General features: G+C 35.6%; 1 protein-coding gene across 7 annotated transcripts in view; it reads right to left on the bottom strand.

The window, feature by feature from the left end:
* Positions 1 to 18,976, bottom strand: part of BCAS3 (BCAS3 microtubule associated cell migration factor) — a 372,504-nt gene that overhangs the window by 246,542 nt on the left and 106,986 nt on the right. For all 7 annotated transcript variants that reach the window (XR_014895586.1, XM_085302933.1, XM_085302935.1 and 4 more), the window contains exons 14-15: positions 15,525 to 15,658; positions 4,272 to 4,536 (exon numbers count right to left, since the gene is read on the bottom strand). Coding sequence is in view for 6 of the 7 variants with exons in the window: in XM_085302933.1 (XP_085159059.1) it covers positions 4,272 to 4,536; positions 15,525 to 15,658 (399 nt within the window). In the remaining variant the exon portion in view is untranslated. The remainder of the gene's footprint in view (positions 1 to 4,271; positions 4,537 to 15,524; positions 15,659 to 18,976) is intronic.

The following is an 18,976-nucleotide window of genomic DNA, read 5'->3' as shown; positions in this document are numbered from 1 at the left end:
TTTTAATCATGTTGCATGTTCGTTACAAAGGAAGGAAAAGTGAGAGCCATTTAATTTCTAAAATCAAAAAACAGATTTTTACAATGGAAAACATACTATAATAGAATATTCCTAAAGAGCTAAATTCAAGCCTAAACGCTATACATAAAGTACAGCTTGTTTTTTCTCAGTTCTAAATTTATGTATTACGTTTCCACTTAGGCATTAACTTTAAAACCAAATCACCGCATATCATGAATGGTCTTTTAGCAAAACTACACAACCCAAGTAAAAACTTCAATCCACCATTAAAAAACAACAACAACAACAAATCTTATTATTATTGAATGTTCTTCGTAAGTGAAGATGTGTAATGAAAGGTTCCATGTACGCTTAACTTAATATGTTAACATTTGTGCTATGTTATGACTTTGGAAATCCTTGCAATGAACAACAGATAAAAGCTCTAAGTACATTCAGATAGACTTGGTGTGAGAAAAATGATCATACACACTAATTTTTAATTTGCAAAACAATGCTTACGAGTCATACAATGGYTTCTATTTTCACAACAAAGCATACCTGTAAGACAGCTACATACTATTACCTCTATTTTACATATGTAAAAAGGTCACATAAGGCCATATTCTACTTTAACTTGCAGCCCTGCAACCAACTGAGGTCATAATAGTCTTATAATAGTAAAAGCCCATAAAAGGATACCAACTTAACTCAGATATTACTGACAACATACTCTGGCAACCCAACTGAATGAGAAAAATATAACCTTGCTGGATTAACAGATAAAATAACCCAAACAAAATCTATGTTAGCTATAAAAGGTGAAAAAAAATCTCTTTATCATCTTGTATTTAACAGTTTATTTCATTCTGCTAAAAAGAACAAAGCCAAACGATGATTCATTTGGAAATGAATTCATTGTCATCCCCAATAAAGGCTTACATTGTATGAGTAAACAATTGGTAGGGTACTCAGAACAAAATGTAAATAGATTGCCTTGCTACTATACACAGAGCAAACTGTTTCATTTTGAAACCAGAAGTTAAAAAACAAGTGAGAAAAGTATTACGAAGTCTGAACTCTGCAAATATTTGCAGCAACAAAAACAAAACACAAGTTTATATCAATGGGCTGTAATTGGTAGCCAAAAGAAGAGATAACCTACAAGCTTTTTGTTCACAGAACTCCATTCTTTTGGCGTAAGATTGTTGCAATGTTACTGTAACGTGAAAGAAATACTAGCAGAAAGACAAACAGGAGTTTTTGTAGCTTAGGRCTTACTCAAAACTTCTCTAAACTGTGGAAGACATAAAAAGGAAAATCATGATGTCAAGAYTTCACACACACAGACACGTATACACTCCAGCAATAAAACCTGTTTACCACAATCTTTTCTGAATTTGCAACAGTGCTTTTTGGGATACTTATCTATGCTAATATTTCCATTATAATCCTCTGCATTTAGGAGGATGACTAAGGAAAGTAACAGTTATTCTTTCTTGAATAGTAATACAAAGTAAGAACATATGTCTAACTCCCAACTTTGTAAAAATTCTAAGAGCCCATGAATTAAAAACACTCTATTCTTCAATATTCTATGGAAAGAAAGTACAAAAACTCATAAATAGACCAAAAAAGACGTGAAATAATAGTTTTTGGTAATCTCAAAAGTTTTTTTTACAAACTAAATGCTACACATACACTCCAGAGAGATGATTATTTTTGTGCTACAAAGTGGCAAATGAGTATACAAAAATCAGTTGAATAATATTTACCAGGGGTCACACAGCAAGTTAAAAGTAAAGCTAAGAATTATTACCCAGAACTGTTCTGTTCTGCTGTGAGTACTAGCTATTCTCCTGTCACAAGACTGCCGTAACTCCTCCAAAAGAAAATAATTTAACATTACAGTATGATAAGGAGTTGTTACAATCTGTGTAAATCCATCTTAGTTCACAAATTAGAATAATCACCACAGTGCTGGCTAATCCAACTGCCACACATGCACACAAAATCTCTCCATTGAAAGTCAGTGTGAACTTCATTTTTTTCTTCTTTCCAAGTTGATAATAAAGTTTTTTTTGTAAGTAGCATATAATAGTGTTCAGTATCCTGCCTGACTTCTGCTAGGTAAACTAAAAGATTATCAAAATGAAAAAGCAGCAATAAGTATTGCTAAAAATATTATGGCATTTTACCAAATTAAGATTATTTAAAACTAAACATCTTTATCTTTTGTCTAAGTTTCTCTCTTTCTTTTTTTTTTTTTTTTTTTTGGTAATACACACAGAACTGTTTTGTTTCAAGTCCAAAATCTCTTATTTTCATTCAAAGCACCACGGTGTTCTGGATTATCTCATTTAAACAATAACATGTGCCCAATATCCTACAGTTATTGCATACTCTTATGCTAAGTCTGCTGAGTGGAYATGTGTTTTGTTAGAGTAGCAGATGAGGAAGAACCACTTTCTTGTAAAAGACTGCAGTATTACTTTTGAGATCATCATCACAGAAGATCTCATCACTCACTACTTCCAATTACTGAGGCCCAATTATCAACTTTTCAGTAGTCACAGCAACCTTTCTGCCTTGAAGTCCGTGAAATGGTAATGTCAAATGAAACTGCTGCTGCTTCTCATAAAACATCTCAAATCTATTTTAAAACATCAAATATACYTAGGAATATTGTAAAGGCAACAACTTACTGTAGTTTCCCTTGACAGAGAGCAGAATTTGTTGGATAAAAGCTACAAAACTTGATAGCACCTTCCTCTTCTCTATGTGATGCCCACAGTCAAAAGAAATTGGATGCGCCATAATTGTTTACAGGAATGCCAAGTCTGTTTCAAGCATGACATGCTGAGTTGCTGTATAAACGGTGACAGAAAAGCTACAATGGTAAGATACACACGTATCACCAAGAAGAATGAGACTGCTGAGACATTTGGGTGACCTCTGATGGCTCCAGGCAGAAGAACATGGTAGATGCTTCAGAACAGCAATGTTAGTTTAGAAAAATTCAAGAGAGAAAACACAGAGGTTTCTTCTGAGAGAACTCTTGCTCCCTTAATAATCAACAAGCAATGAAAATGCCCCTTTGATTCAGAAGCCCCACAGAGATCATCTCTAGCAGCAAACGTTGACTATGACAGTAGGAACATCCAGCAGTTGAGTTTTCACAAGCACATCTAATACTAACAGCGATCAGAGAGTAATGCTCTTAGGCTGGAAAGGGGTGTTTGGCCCTCCCAAACTGATATTTCACCATTCACTTCAAGGGAAGCTCCGACTTACTCTTACTCAAAAGAAAAGGTAAGAATGAGCAAATTCTGAACCCAAACAGCAAACTCTGAATCCAAACAAACTCCAAGAATGACCTCAAAGAGGAGAGCAAAATAAACAGCAAAAAACAAACTGAAGAAGCTGGAACATTGATGATTTTTGAACCTTTTTAGAGGTTTCCCTTCTCCTTTTAGTTTCCCCAAAGCATATCCACCACAAAAGTAGGAGCTACAGATCAATTTTTGGATTTTTTTTTCTCTTTTGTATATTCTATTATTGGCCACATAGCTAAAATAAAAAGAAAAATTTGAAATGGATAAAATCTATGCCACCAAGTTCAATTTTGCCTACTTATTGCGTTTCTTCTCAAATAACATTTAATGTGGATATCCAGATGTCTTCCACAGTCATTCCTGTGGATGAGCAATGAGAATTTTAGGTAATTGCATTTAAATATAGGCCAGATTACTGACCTTGAGTTAGCAGTGAAACAAACTCTGAAACCTACAGACCACAAAACTTTCAGTTTAGAGTGGAAGTTATTAACACCTTTGAGATAGTATAGTTTACTTAAGTGGCTGTAAAATTAGAACTATCTTCAAGTATTTCTACCATTGCTCATTCCTATAATACCTGCATACTCTACATACTCTTGCACAATAGTCACAGCACCTTATTTTTATGAAGCTCTCGTATTTTTAATGGCACAATCTAGGTGGGCAAATAGAACGATCTAAATCTAGTCTTGTAATCTCCTGGAAAGCCAACATTTTCATTTTTCTAATTGCTGGCAAGTACTACTGAAATGTGAAGTTGGAATACTATAGTGAAGGGAGGCAGCTATCTAGCAGATAATTAAGTATCTTTGAGGATGTGAGAAATACTGATTCAAGGGGTAAATTTGCTGACAACGTATGTGTCAGCAGGGAGGCAGGGGAAACTACAAGAAAAATAAACAAACAAACAAACAAACAAAYAGAGGGATTTACCATGGAGCGGTGAGCCAGATGGGCTGCTTGACAGGCCTGGAACAGGGCTACAGCGACCTCCTTGTTTAGAAGTCAGTTCTTGCTCAATCTCTTCCAAACCTGCACTCTTTTGGAATCGGCTCATGCGATTTACCACTCGGGGTGACATGTGTGTTCGGACACAAGGCTGTCCACCATAGGGATTGATGGGAAAAACATGGGAAGTGCCACGAAGCGTGCTGACCACAACCCAACGACAGTCATGGCTGAAGGAGATATCTTGTACCTGGGAAACAGAAAAGTGAAATGGATATATGGTTAACGTGCACTCATCTAAACAGGACTGTCACGTTTTAAAGGACAAATCTTAATAGGAATCATGAAAGAAAAGACTAAATTCAGACATTAACTTGAGTTTTCTCATAAATACTGACTGATCAAAGATCTTTCGTAGAGTTTAATACCTAGTTTAAATGTACTTTTCAAAATATTCTGAGATTTTTCTTTTCAGGATGCCTACATTCATTAAAACAACCTGTGTTGCAAAGCACTACATAAATCCACAAGAGCTTGCTGTAATTTTTTAAATTTAATTTACTTATACAAAGTGTTGGGAAATCATTTCAATGACACATTCTATGTCAGCTGCTTTCTTGCTTTAAATTTTAAAAACTACCTAAGGAGGAGACTGGAGAGGGAAGAGAACAAGACACAAATCAGCAACATTTTCATATTTATGTCAGATGGTTTTGGTATGTCTAGTGACTAAGTGATAACCAGAAATCCAGATTCATGACTTCACTTTTCATCTATCTGAGTAGATGAGAGTGTAATTACTTAAACATTATAGTTAGAATATTCAAAGTCAGATCCTGCTAAAGTCTACTTTGAGAAATGCTGGGCCTGATTTTGAGAAATACATGGCACCCTAAATTGTATTTAAAAATCAACAGAGAAGTACATCTTACATATCACATAATTTAAACACACACATACACACACAAAAAAGTCAATGGCCAGTATTTTCAAAAAAAAGCCTATAATGGCTTCTAATTCTGTTACTATCAGTTTATCCCTCAATGGAGCAACCATTCATCCAGGTTTTCCTGATGTATCCTCCTCTTCGGGGTTAACATTTTATCAAAAAGAAACTTAACAACTTTGGCCATATTTCTGGGACGAATTCTGGATGCCATAAAACTAACAGCAGACACACAAGAATCTTTATTAAAGAGCTATTAGAGCCCCAAGAAAGACCTCAGTTGATTTCTTTTTATGCATATAAGTACTTATCCATCACCTGAGAAACATGATTTTCATTTTAGTTTTTCCTTAAAATGCCTGATCTTGAGGTAAAAATATTGTTAGATATTTTCTGTTGTAGCTACTGCTTGTGATTTCCAGATATGAATTCCAGAAGGATTTAATTCTCTTAAGTGTGCTTTACATAACACTTCGATGGAAAGCAAATTCTTACTGCGGAAGGAATGCTTTAAAAGAGAGATTCAACTTTGTTTCCAGCCCCATACTGGCAGACAATTCAAGAAAACAAGTAGACTAGGTTAAAATGATTTATCATAGAAAAAAATCCCCAAACAATTCTTCCAAAATGTTTTTAAAGGTAAAAGCTGACCAAAAAGAACCACGTACAGAAGTGGGAATTAACATGGCAAATAAACTTACACATGAAAGATTAGTTTTCATTATATTATTAAACAGCACAAACTAAATAAAATTCTTAAAGATTTCGCTAAAGCCAGTTTTACAATACACTAGGTACTCAAATTGGAGTAAATACTGATAAAATCTTGACAAATATTCCAGAAATGCACTCCAACTATTCCAGACAAAAGCAGCAAGTATTCATCAAAGTGCAACTTTCCAACTGAGCCCTGAAGCCTTGAGATAAAAAAGGATTTAAGTCTTGTGACAAGATATTTGTCTGACAGACTGTCACTATACAAAATGCTTTATCAACATTACATAGATAAACTAAAAAACAGCACTACACACCTGTTCTTTTCAATTATAGTGACATACTCAAATGATCTGCTAATGATATAGCTAAACAACCTCCCAGAAATCTGACAGCTTTAGCACTTGCCGTGATTCTGGTATTACCGATATAAAGTCACAGCACTTAAAGCTCCTAGTTTGCCTACAAAGTGTTTCACCTTAATAGATCGCTCAAAAAGGATTAGAGACCCCCTAGGGATTAACAAGAGCCAAAAAAAGAAACGCCAAAGCCACAGTGTCAAACTATGGCACCAAGAGTATTTAAATATTTGCTGTTCAAAGAGAATTTCCACAGGTCAAAAATGAAACAAGAACTGTAYGCAAATTAACATTCTCAACTACAAAACTCATTAGTATAATAAAATCATTAMACTTGTTGGAATACATTTCCAATTTCTAATAACATGAAGAATGGCAATGGCTGTCTTTAGGTGCTGGCCCATCTGAACACATCACTGTTTTCCAAATGTGTCATTCATTTTAGATCCAGCTTTGAATTCCCTTGCTGATTTCTAAAACTGATTGTCCCAGCCTTGCTCAAGAACACGGCTTTTCTCTTCCTTTCTCCTTGCTCTTCTGTGCGCTCACTCCAGCCTCCAACACAAGCCTCTTCTATCTGGTTCTACAGTTTTGTGTTCCTAGCACGACAGTCTTCTCCCTCAGAACTGCAGCTATCTGCAATGTGCTTAACAAACCTCCCTGCAAATCAATGTCTTTGAGTCTTATTTACAGAAGAGATACATGGGCCCATCTGTGCCTTCTCAATCGCTTCCCTTCTGTACTTGCTTCAAAAGACTTCACAGCCAAATTCTTTAACTTGCTGCTTTCACTCATGTTTACCACATACCCTCTCTTACACTACTTCATTTGGTAGAGGATTTAAAACAATTAATTTTCAGACCATTTTCTACGGAACAATGGAGAAAAAAGTATCTTTATTGCATAACAAATTAATATGTTTCTAAAATATTGTTCAATTTACTATGCATCCTTAGGATTATGTTGTTTAAAAAAAAATATACAAAGGCCCTGGCATGTGGTAACTCAAGCCAAAACAGGAGGAGACAATCATTACAGGATGTTTTTTCTCAAGCTAAACATTACACAAAAAAAGAAATATTCCCAATCTTCAGGAAGAAAGTTTGTAACAATGTRATCCAAAATGTTCTCTTCAAAATAATGATCACAAATACCAACTCCTGAACTGCAGTGAATATCATGGTGATGACTGCTTAAAATACAGCTGAAACTACAGAAGCAGAGAACAAACAGGTTTTTAGGACTTGTTAAAGTCTTGACAGATTTGTGAACTGAATTATGATTTACAGAAATATATTTATGAAAACTTACTTAACAATAACAAAGTGTGTTTTAGAAGCTACCTTTATACCTGTAATGATACCACTTACATCTCCTAAAAGTCTCAAGGATGCCCTAGCTTGTCTTTCAGAGATGTAAGACTAGCAGCAGTGAAATGGTAAGTTCAAGGAGTTCAGTTCAGAGTCTCTCTCCAAATTCATATTTGAGCATGAATTAAATTTGTCAAAGTGGCATATATCCATCTTTGCAATGCAAGGGATCCTTAACTTCTTTTCAGTAGAACTGGAAGAAGGCGCTGGATCAAGCTAAGGTCAGAATGCTTGTTCCAGAATTCTCAGAAATCACTTCAAAAAAATCAGCTGTGTGTGTCCACGAAAAAGATGTATATAAATTAGCACATCAGACTTGTTGTTATCTACCACACTGTTACTGTACATTACACAGAGTTCTTGACTGCTTATAGTATAAACAAACTGCACAGTGGCCCATTAGTGGTTTTCAAGTTTATTCTAAGCATTGCAATTTATTGCTGTCCTTTAGGTTAATGTACTATTATTCCATGTATTTATAATATATTTCTGGATTTGTTGTTAATTATGATGTGATGTTTAGATACCAAAGATCAATCAAGACCCCATAGTGTTTATAGATATATGTTAATGAAGCAAAAAACACAGTAGGTCTCTTTCAATTCAGGATTTATTCTATAGCTCAAGGTCAACATCAGACTTAATACTCATGTTTGTGTTTCAATATTTTATCTATCTTCTGCTATTTGTCCCAGTAAAGGAAAATATAGAGCTGAGATTTTTTTTTTAATTCAGGAACCTTTAAGATATTTTAGTTTGCAATACTAAGTATTTTTGTGGAGAATGTCTGCATTTTCTCCTAGCTTCACAGTTTTTCTTGCAACACACTTCATCTAGGTGTTCACTCCTATCTCCTATCTCTTTAACTTCTCTTTGGTCTTACACTATCTTTCCCTGCCTTCTTTCAATTACCCTCCTCCTATACCTCTTTTTAAATCTACTACCCTACTTTCCTCTTTTTGATTACTCTAGAAAACAGAATGAAAATCTTACTTCTAGATTCAGAATCTGAACTGAGTGAGACAGTAATTTCATATATGGAGTTCTAAAAGGGTATATCACTTGTCAATCACTCTACTGAACTCGGCTTTCAAAACTGTAGTATTAGAAAATTGTTTTACACAAACAGATATGCTGAAAATCCGGAGGGAATTACCCTAACTCTTCAAAGTTGACATAAATTTACTTACTTTATGTAATGGAAATTTGGATAATTTTTTGCTACCATTCTTTCCTTATTCTCACAACTTTTCCAAATTTAAATATAATGTTAGTTAGAACATATTTACTATTTTTTTAAAATTAAAACCAACATTTCAAGCCATAATTAAAAAAGAAGAAAAAACAGAAGCAAGGGCAGCACATCGATTAAAATGTGGCAGTCAGAGGTATGGTTGATTATAGAAATAATCACATGGGACAGCATGTCCTTGAAAATGACTGACAGCCCTAGCCTATATATTTCAGGGCTTCTAAAAGTTTATATTGTACTAACGTGCCTCACACTGCTTAAATTTGTATCATCATCATTTGCTTTCTCAGAAAGGAGAAGAGGCTATTCTGGGTTATCACAGTACCTACAGAAGCAAAAGTGATTCAGATGGAGAGGCTGCAAACCCACACAACCGTGACAGTTGTGCTGCAGCAGCAGGACTTGTGTGTTCCCCAGGCAGACCCACTCCTGATGCCAGTGCATAATGCAAGGGGTAGAGAATGAAGCTCACAAAACTGAATGATGTGTTTTCTTAGCAAGTATAAGAAAGAACTATTAAAACACTTTATGATTTTCCTAGTGCTTTTCCTCCTACTTCCCCTGAATTTTGGTAAGTTACATCAGTAACAATAAGCATCCTTGTACATCTCACTGCATTAAATTCTACCTTAACAAAGCAGCGAACAACAATGAAGCATAACTAGCATTACCACAACAGCAACTTAACCCAGTTTTACGCACACTACAGAATSTCACAGAGAAAATTTACCATTATTTGAAGGACCTGGCTGAAGTATTTAATTATGCTCTGCAGGGAGATGGCAGAGSAAGAATCAAAACCACTAAACAACATGAAAGAGCAGTAGTACTCAAGAGGCAAGGGTCAAAATAAATTAGAAAACTGGTCTGTATTTGACTTTTTGGTTGAAAAAAAATTAAAGAAATGATATGGCAGCACACACAAGTGAAAAAATAGTAAAATCATGGACTAACACAATGTGATTCATCAGATCTACATGGACCCAGCCCTGTCTCTCTGAGCAGTCAAAACAGATTTCAGCTCTACATAAAACAATGGCAGAATCTGGGCATAATGAGACATTCATGTAAGGTCCTTCAACGATAATAGCTACTCTGTAACAATAACTGAAACTGTAAATGCCATSGTGCTCTAGAGCTCTGTCTCCTCAAGCTAGTTAGGTTACTTTTAACCATATTTTTTTGCCTTTTTTTTTTATTGGCTGCTTTCAAAGACCGATCAACTTCCCTAAATCAGTCTTTATTATTTCAAGACTTTTCCCAGGCATGATTATTTCCCAGAAATACTGTCTTCAAGAGACTGTTTCAACAATTGCAACTATGTAACTATAATTATGTCAAACGATAGGAAGAAATTAAATATTTATAAACTATTCCAACATTTCTCTGTCTGAACACAGTATGTGACAAAACTTGGAATAGACTCTAAGAAGTMGCATCACAAAAACATTTATGCATTCCCTAAAAAAAAGTGTAAAATGTTCTSTGGCAGCCCAGGCTGAAATGTTTTTATCATTCTCTCTGTTTACCTATACTGATTGAAGTCAGTTGTAAYAGCAGTTTGAGTCAGAATAACAGAAATCTGACATTCTAAAGATTATAGAGGACCCTGGCCATCAGCCCACTGATGCTATCATTACGTTTATTTGTTCTAGGTTGAGATAATGCTGTTTTCAGGCTTTTTCTTTTGTTTACAATTTCAGATCAAAGAGAAAGGATCATCAGGTGACAATCTAGCTTTCATCTGCAAGTAAATGAGCTTCCTTAGCTCAGAACATGCTATACATTATTGAAAAACTTGCAAAATGTTCTTGGATAAAAATACGAGTGCAGTAAGTATTGATTCACAATGCAGGAACCATAAGACAAGAAAATGTATCCTTAACTAAAACATACACACACACACACATTTGTCCCCTTTACAGCTGAATTATGCAAGTGTGGATTTTCTGAGAACTTTAGTAGTTAAATGGTTTGCAATGAACCTTTGTGCTGTAACATAGCACAATCAAACTGGTTTCTTGTTCTCTAAGAAACAAAAAACCCCACCCAAACATGAATTTCCAAAGCACAAGTAAAATTTAAAGCCTAAAAGATATTAATCCAATCTAACTGAAATACTAACTTCTAACTGTTTGCAGAAAAGTAACTTGGAAAGTTGTGATGGTAGGACTCGCATGCCTACAACCAGTGAAGTATCTGAGCACTTCACATGCTTTCATGGCTGCTKTCCTCAAACTTCACTTATGAGAGAGAAGTCCACTTTCCACCTTACCTTGCCTTGATCTTTGCCATACAAAAGAGTCGGTTGCTTCATTAGAAACTGAGCTATCTATTCCAACTCAATCCTTTATTCAGCAGATAAGGCTTCTTCCTACACTGGCTGTTCAAAGTCAGTAAATACAACGTGGATTCCTAATAACACCTTAGAAGTCAGTAATAAATTCTGTTTCATTGTTTAAACTATGCTGAAAGAGAATCATAAAAATCACGTTACAAAGACTGTGAATAGTCTGGGAGAATACTACTACTTACTTTAGCTCCACATCAAGGAACYGTAAGCTCAAAAAGCACAGTATCTAAATCTGCGTCAGCATCACGGAACCAACCCTGACCAGACCAGCATGGCGTATGAGCCTTACAAAGAAGGCCACTGACAAAGAACCTAGAAGATGACTAGCAGGTGCATTCAGATCCAACTATAGGAGACACTAAATTTAGTACAAAAAAAATACATACGATCTTACGTTGAATATCAATGCAACTTGCTATGAGCAGCATTTCAATGMAGAGAAAGCTTATTTTGCTGTGGAAATTACAAGAAGCTCCTTTCTTTTTCCAGCAATAGAAACATTGCAGATAGCACAGGTAAAGCTACTGGGATAGACTGTCAATACAAAAATTCCTGTTTTGTTTTTTGTCTCTCAAGTTCAGCATTCTGAAGCTTTCACTGCTTGTCATAGTAAGAAAAAAAAATGTGAAGAAACTCACTCTTTTCAAACCTAAATTTCATACAATTACTTAAAAGACTTTTTATGAGGGCAAGTTCTCCTAAATTTCATGTTTAATTATACTTATGCTTTAACTTACTGTGTCTAGATCTCACTTGATCTCATTTTACATATATATATATATATAGAGAGAGAGAGAGTATAATATATATTTTATTCATATACATAAAGTGTGTTTTATATATATTTACACACACACATACATAATTTTTTTTTTAAAGGAAACAACCTATTACCAGTCAAGATATCTAGGATCACACCACAAGGTAAGTTCTCCAAAATATGGTAATTGTACATTTTTTACTTTTTGCAGACTGAGAGGCAAAATTCTGACATCCATGAAAGGAAAAAGAATCCATGTAGGCCTCTCTTCAACCAGCATGTACATTTCAAAAATGATTAGGAAAAGTAAAAGTCGTCTTTCAGACAGACATTCTCAATTCGAAACCAGACTTTGGCATGAATTTGGAAAAATCAAAGAATGGAGCATGTTTTTCACTACATTATAAAGTGACAGCACAACTAACGCATCTGATTGAGTAGAAAGACACGTGTGACTTAGAGATACTACATAATTGTGGTAAATCAATCAGAAAATACCATTATAAATTCACAACATACTTTTTCTTAAATAAAAATTAAGCATGCAAATTAATCCGCTAAAGATACTTCTGTATTTGAAGGACAGAGGGGACTTGTCTCTTTCTCATAGGAAACAGATGAGAAATCCTACGCTATTAGTCTGCCCTTCCATCACTATAGACAAGGTAAAATGGAGACTGGGAATTCTGTAGCAAAGGAAGGTATGCCAGGTCTGACGTCCTAAAGTGGGTGAAAGCAAGACTTATACTCTGTTAGARCAACAGATATATCCGTCAGCATTCRGAATGCGACATATATGGTTCCCAAGTTTCTTCTCCCAAAGCAAAAAACTGGTATGCAACGTACTACATGAGGCACATGTTGCAAATCCAGTATTTTTTGGAAAAAAACTTATCTTACTGTACCCTTATGCACAGTCAGTTTGTGCACAAGGAATGACGCTAAATTTGGAATTTCTATTTGTCCAGCAGTTTATTCAGAGCTATCCAGACAGGTTCATGATACCTTCACAAGTATTATCAGTGTACCAATTTCTTTGTCCATGAACTAAACAGTCTAATAACACCAATAGTAAGTATTTGCAAGAATGCACTAACTGATGAAAACGCAACAACAACATCTAGCTTTAAATGGGGGGGGGGGAAGTCTTATTGCAAATATATAAGCACTGTTATAATCAAGAAAGGAGGTACAGTGGCTTACAACGTGCAACTCAGAATATCTCACCGATCATTTTAAATTGAATAATCTCCAAAATTTTTGTCTGTCAAATGCTACTTACACACRAAATTTTGGGAACAAAAAAGCAGAGCACAGCACCACGCACTACTGGTCTCACTACAAAACTGGAAGTACTATATTGTTCAAAAAGCAAAAATAAGAACATCCATATTATGTAAATGTTTTAAACAACAAGTGTTTATGTGGAATTACAGGTACCAATTGTTGTTGGAGAGTTTTAATTTTTAAGGGAGTTGTAAAATCCACTCATATGCCGCTGACCAGTTAGATTTTTCTCTATTCTATACCCATTCCATATTCCTCATGTCCCAAATTAAAATATACAGCAAAAATTAAATGTTTTTTACTCTTTCGGTTCTAAGATATTAAATCTATAAAATTCATAGCAAGAAAGATTTATTACTAAACCATCTCATATTTGCTTTCCAAAATACACTTTAAAATATAAATTTACCAGCTTTGAAATAGAATGTTTGTTCCTAATAACTGTAGTCATACATTTTTGTATACTGATTTTGAATACTGATTATAGAATATTTCCAATTTTGTGCATAGGGGCAAAACAAAAATAACCAACTTAAACACATTAGAGCAGATACTCAAATAGATGACAGAGTGTATGTATACACACAGAGCTCAAATATGCATCCTTTATATTACCTATATATTTCTAAGATATTCACTTTACTTATTGAAACATGCTCACTTTCAAATAGTATCTTTAAAGTTTTTAATGTCTGTTTCTTAAAATCATTTTCACTTTTGCTTATCTTTTTGTTCTTCCTCAATAGCACAAAGTTRTTATAAAATCAGTAACATATAAGAACAATATAGATGTAACTTATTTTCCAAGGTACCTGATGATTTGCTGCATCTCATTCTTGAAAAGTCTAATTAGAGATACCTTATTTTACAGAATTAAATTTGTATCCCAAAACCATCCAAAAAAGAAAGAAAGAAAACAAACATACAACTGTTTATAATTGGCAGCCATATAAAGGACAAACTTGTTAACTAAGTGCCTCTTAAGATAAGTATTATACTTATTTTCCAAGGTATTGAGTAGGGTTGTTTCTGATTTCCTCTCACTTTTCTCACATAGGTTATTCATTCCTATAGTAAACAATTGTCCAAAATATTTTTTCCAGCACAATAGCAACAAGAACACTTTAAAAGATTATGCAATTTTAAGCTACCAATAATTTAGAATTCATACAGATTGAAACATTATCAACTACTTTCAAAATGTGATCAATCACCCTTAAAAAAGCTTTCACATTCTACTTGTTACAAAGGTAAGGAAAAGTCTAAAAATAAACCTAATAAAATACAACCTATGGAAGAAAATGGTTTGAAGCAGCTATAATCACGGTACCACAGTAATCCAGGCTTCTAGTGYGAGGGTCATAATCACAGTGCCTGAGGCTTCTCTCTGTCACACTARCTTACATCTGCCAGACTGTCACAAGCCTGCGCTTTCAGAGGTTAATTGCATCAGCAAGTGCATTTCTTACCCTGTGGTGACATTTTTATTTATGTATTTAAAATAGGTTCTTCCACAGTTACTCAGTGCTACGAAGGTGAGGTTTTCCTGGTGCCTGAAAGCAGGGCTGTGAAGTACTCGGGCATAACACGTTGCACTGCATGGATCACTGCAATACTAGCGAAAGAGTGATGCCTCTTATTTTTTTCCAATTTAACATTAAATCACTTTATTAAGCRTTAAAGGTAATTTCAGTCTTTTTCACCCTATTCTAATCTAGCCTAATTTAGACTTCTATCTTTAGAAATGTGATTGTCATGTTAAYGTTTTATCACCACAGTTTCCAACAACTTCCCCCATTTTGCTGACGTGTAGATACAAGTTAATCAGAGTACGTTGATTAACTCTTGCTTTCAACTCTGTCCTTCTTGGGCTTTTACCACCAAAGCCAAGCAAATTCTGACAGTTGCTTCACAGGCACTAGACAAATGTTTAACATGTTACATGAGAAAAGGTTAAGTACAAACACAGCTAATAATCTGGGCTCTTTGGAGGTAGTGTCATATCTGAATAAATCTGACAGCACCTCATTGTAAAGGGCAAAAATTTATTATTGTCCAGGTTAAATGCTGTGGTCTTATCCTTTTTGCAGCTATAACATAAGAAAGGCTCTTTGTGTGCTGAAACAAACATTAAAGTGCCAATATACACAAAATGTATAAGGTGTCTGGGGATTATTCTTCAAATAGTTTAACTTACTTTGGCTTCAGTCTCTCCCCTGTGAAGTGTATACAAATGATGGACGGCACTTTGTGATGATGACCAAGGATGTGTCAGTATTTGAAAAACATGGAAATCATGGCCTAATGTGTCAGTAGTGACCAGCAACATCCCTAGGTAAAATAAAAAAATAAGTAAATAAATAAATAACAGAAAAAGCACAAGAGATTAATAGCTGCAAAAGAAGAAGCTTAAGAACTTCTATCTAGAAGGCTAACATGTTTTACATTGTTTTCTGAAAACAAAATATTTGGAAGACGCTGAATTTAAAAAGATTAACTTCATAAAGACGAATCAGAACTTCAACTGAAGTCATGTAGTCGTATCACAGCTGAAGCAGTACAGTACAAATCTATTGAACTCAATTGAAAAATCTGGGAATACTCAACCTGAAGTTAAAAACTTGTGAGACCAATGTGGAGCACTGAAACAACAAACCCTCAATGGAACGAGTGAAACCCCAAAATGCTCTTCATTGTGAAAGAGCCCATATAAAAAGAGATTGATGTTTCCACCATAATTATTCTTGGAAGTAGCAACATCATTAAAACACAACCAAAATAACTTATACCCAAAACAATCCTGAAGCATCTCTTATAAACATATTTAGGAGAAACTGTCTGATTTACTGCTTGAAAGGCAGCAAATCAGAGCTGAGAGCTTTCAAGTGAAATATTAAATTAGATACTAATTTCATTGAAAACAGGTCACTGATGGATGTACTGAAATGATTAAATTAGAAAATCAGTAGAATCACAGTAACTTATACGCACTGTTTACTTTTTTCTCCCTTTGTATGTCAGTCCATAACCCATTTTAAAAAAACATTTAGAAAAATATATTTGAAGTCTATTCATCCTACCAGTTTAGGGTTTTATAAGGAAAAAAAAAATATGTTTGCACATAAGAAAAGTGAGGCATCATGATAACGTTTAAGCCTACAGGAAGCAAATTTCACATACATTTTTCTACATAAGAAGTCCCTATCACCGTCTTTGTTAATGAAGTTTACTAAATGAGAACCTAAAATGAACCTTTGACATTTAACTAACTTAAAGTGAGAACTGATTTAAGCAGTTTGATAACTATACTGAAGTTCCTTTTAAGTGATTTTAAAGGTATCGTATCTATTAAAGAAAAAAAAGGAATTTTCCACTTAGGTCTGGTTGTGTCGATTCTGCACTTAAAATGTAATCAAAATCTACCATCCTTCAGGAAGCGAGCAGAAGTCTCCACATTTACCATAACACCGACTCGAAGGATAAACGATTATCTTACTTGTCATAAAAGTGCATTGACTTCCTCAGTTTATTTACACATGGCTCCAAATTTCATCTTTGCCTCTTCTACTCACTGCCRCTAAACAAATGTATTTACTACAAGTTCGAATACGCTCGTACACTATCGTTAAGGTCCTAGCATATGGCCTTTTTAGAATTTTAGAACTCGACAGGAAAAAACAACAAACCCCCATACTCTTGTGTATTGAGCAGCAGAGAAACATCCTCRGTAAAGATTAAGCTAAATTAACTTCCCACCTTTTCTACTTAACCGCAGTTACCACATCACGACGCCGCTTTCCTGGCCGCTTGCCCTCCTTAGCCTCCTGCAGACCCTCTCCCCCCGGCCCGCGCAGGAGAACGGCGGCGGCAGCAGGCCTGACCTTCCGGGCCCGGCAGCGCTGGCCAAGGGCTCCTCCCGCCCCCCGGCAGCGCAGCCTCCTCCGAGAACAGGTCTCGGCGGCAGCACAACGCTTAGGCCCTTAAGCTTAAGGGCAAATACAGAACTAGCACGTGAACACGTCAATGCCTCAGTTTCTCTGATCGCTGCTCTTACAAAGGATGGATCTTGTGAATGTAAATACCTGAAAGACTGTGGTGCACTGGTACCAAGCTGCAGATAAAACTAAATTGCATTTAGACACAAATTTGCCTAAAAGTTTCCTTTTCAGCTTGACTGCTGATGCTGTTAGGGCTTGGACAAGAAAGAGGCCACCCACATTGCACACATCCACTTCCTCAACATCACCCCAATGCAGAATCTTACGTCTGACCTCAGCAAGATTCTCTCCAGTAGACATACTTTTACTGCTAAAGGCTGTTACTCTGATTGTGTGTGTTAGAAATGAAAGGCAGTTTGTTATGGAGCTAAGAAATCCATGAGTGCATTTGGGTATTATGTTTGGGCAGTAAGGCATGTGAGCTGAGGTTGGTCTGGATGTTAATGTTGGCTTAACTGGCAATTTCCTTGATTTGTAGTGACTGTGTTGATAGGAAATACGGCTAAAGTTGCTCAAGTGCAAGTCAGCCAAGTCTTTAGTGTGGGATTATGCACACAATTTGCATTAATTCTGTTCTGAAACATCACAAAATACACTTCTCTCTTAGGAAAGCGTACAGTCCTCAATATATACCATTTCTGGTGAAGAAAACTGGAGGCGAATAGGGTTTGTGCACTAGAATTAGGCTGCTATTATTACTGGAGCAAAAATTTTCCAAAAGAGCTAATTTAACATGGTATGTATTTTTATTCTATATATCCGTATTTGACTCTCCTTACACGTTAGACAGCTTTATATGGAAGATGAATATTCTTTTGGTCCTCCTAACCTCTCTCTCAATGCAGATGGAAAGGACTTCTGGAAAAAGCAAAGCTGAAAGAGATGAATATGTGAGGCTTCTCTCAACACCGAACAAACAGCCTCAGCAAAAGTAGATTTTTTCCCCCTGTAAAAGTATTAGAAGTCTTTTATAAATACATACACAGAGCTGAGTGCACCCAGAGATTAGAGCACAGCATTCCTCACGTGTATTCCATCACACGGCACTGCACTATGAAGACCATAAAAAACTCTGAATGAGCCAACAGTCTGTCTGGAAGTCGGAGACAGAAAGCTGCGTAATGATTACAAGCCAGTGAAAACACGGGAATGACCATACGCGTGGTCCATCAGATGGACCCATTGTTTAGCTAACCAGTATCTTGTTTCCAATACTGGCTGGAAACGCAGGTGTCTGTGGATGGCACAGTAAACCCCACAGCAAGCAGACGTGATAGAATTTCACCCTTCTTCCGCTCACAAAGGCRGTGGGTTCCCCCCCAAATCTGTAATGTCTGTTTACGCAGAGCAGGGCAGTGCTAGGGTGCTCACTTTGGTAGTGCATACACTAAAGTTAGAACAAAACAGAAGAAAAATTAACACAGTCTTTGTAAACAAAGCATGTCCCTCAAATTCATAATGCTTCCGATACAGGGTTTTACCTGTTTGTTCTTTAGAAGACATGCACAGTGTCTGATCAAATCAAGCGGGGAAATGTGCTCACGTTTCTACAGTTCTGATCAGTTCCATATGACGTGAACAGTTCTACACTAATGTTCTGTTCTTGCCTTTGGGTTTTGGGTTTTCTTTTTCTTTTTTTTTCTTTTTTTTT

Source organism: Rhea americana, unplaced genomic scaffold (assembly GCF_003343005.1).
Source record: "Rhea americana isolate MKP2758 unplaced genomic scaffold, rheAme1 scaffold_194, whole genome shotgun sequence".
Taxonomy (NCBI): domain Eukaryota; kingdom Metazoa; phylum Chordata; class Aves; order Rheiformes; family Rheidae; genus Rhea; species Rhea americana.
Note: the sequence above shows the minus strand (reverse complement) of the source record. Positions and strands in the feature narration are given on the sequence as shown.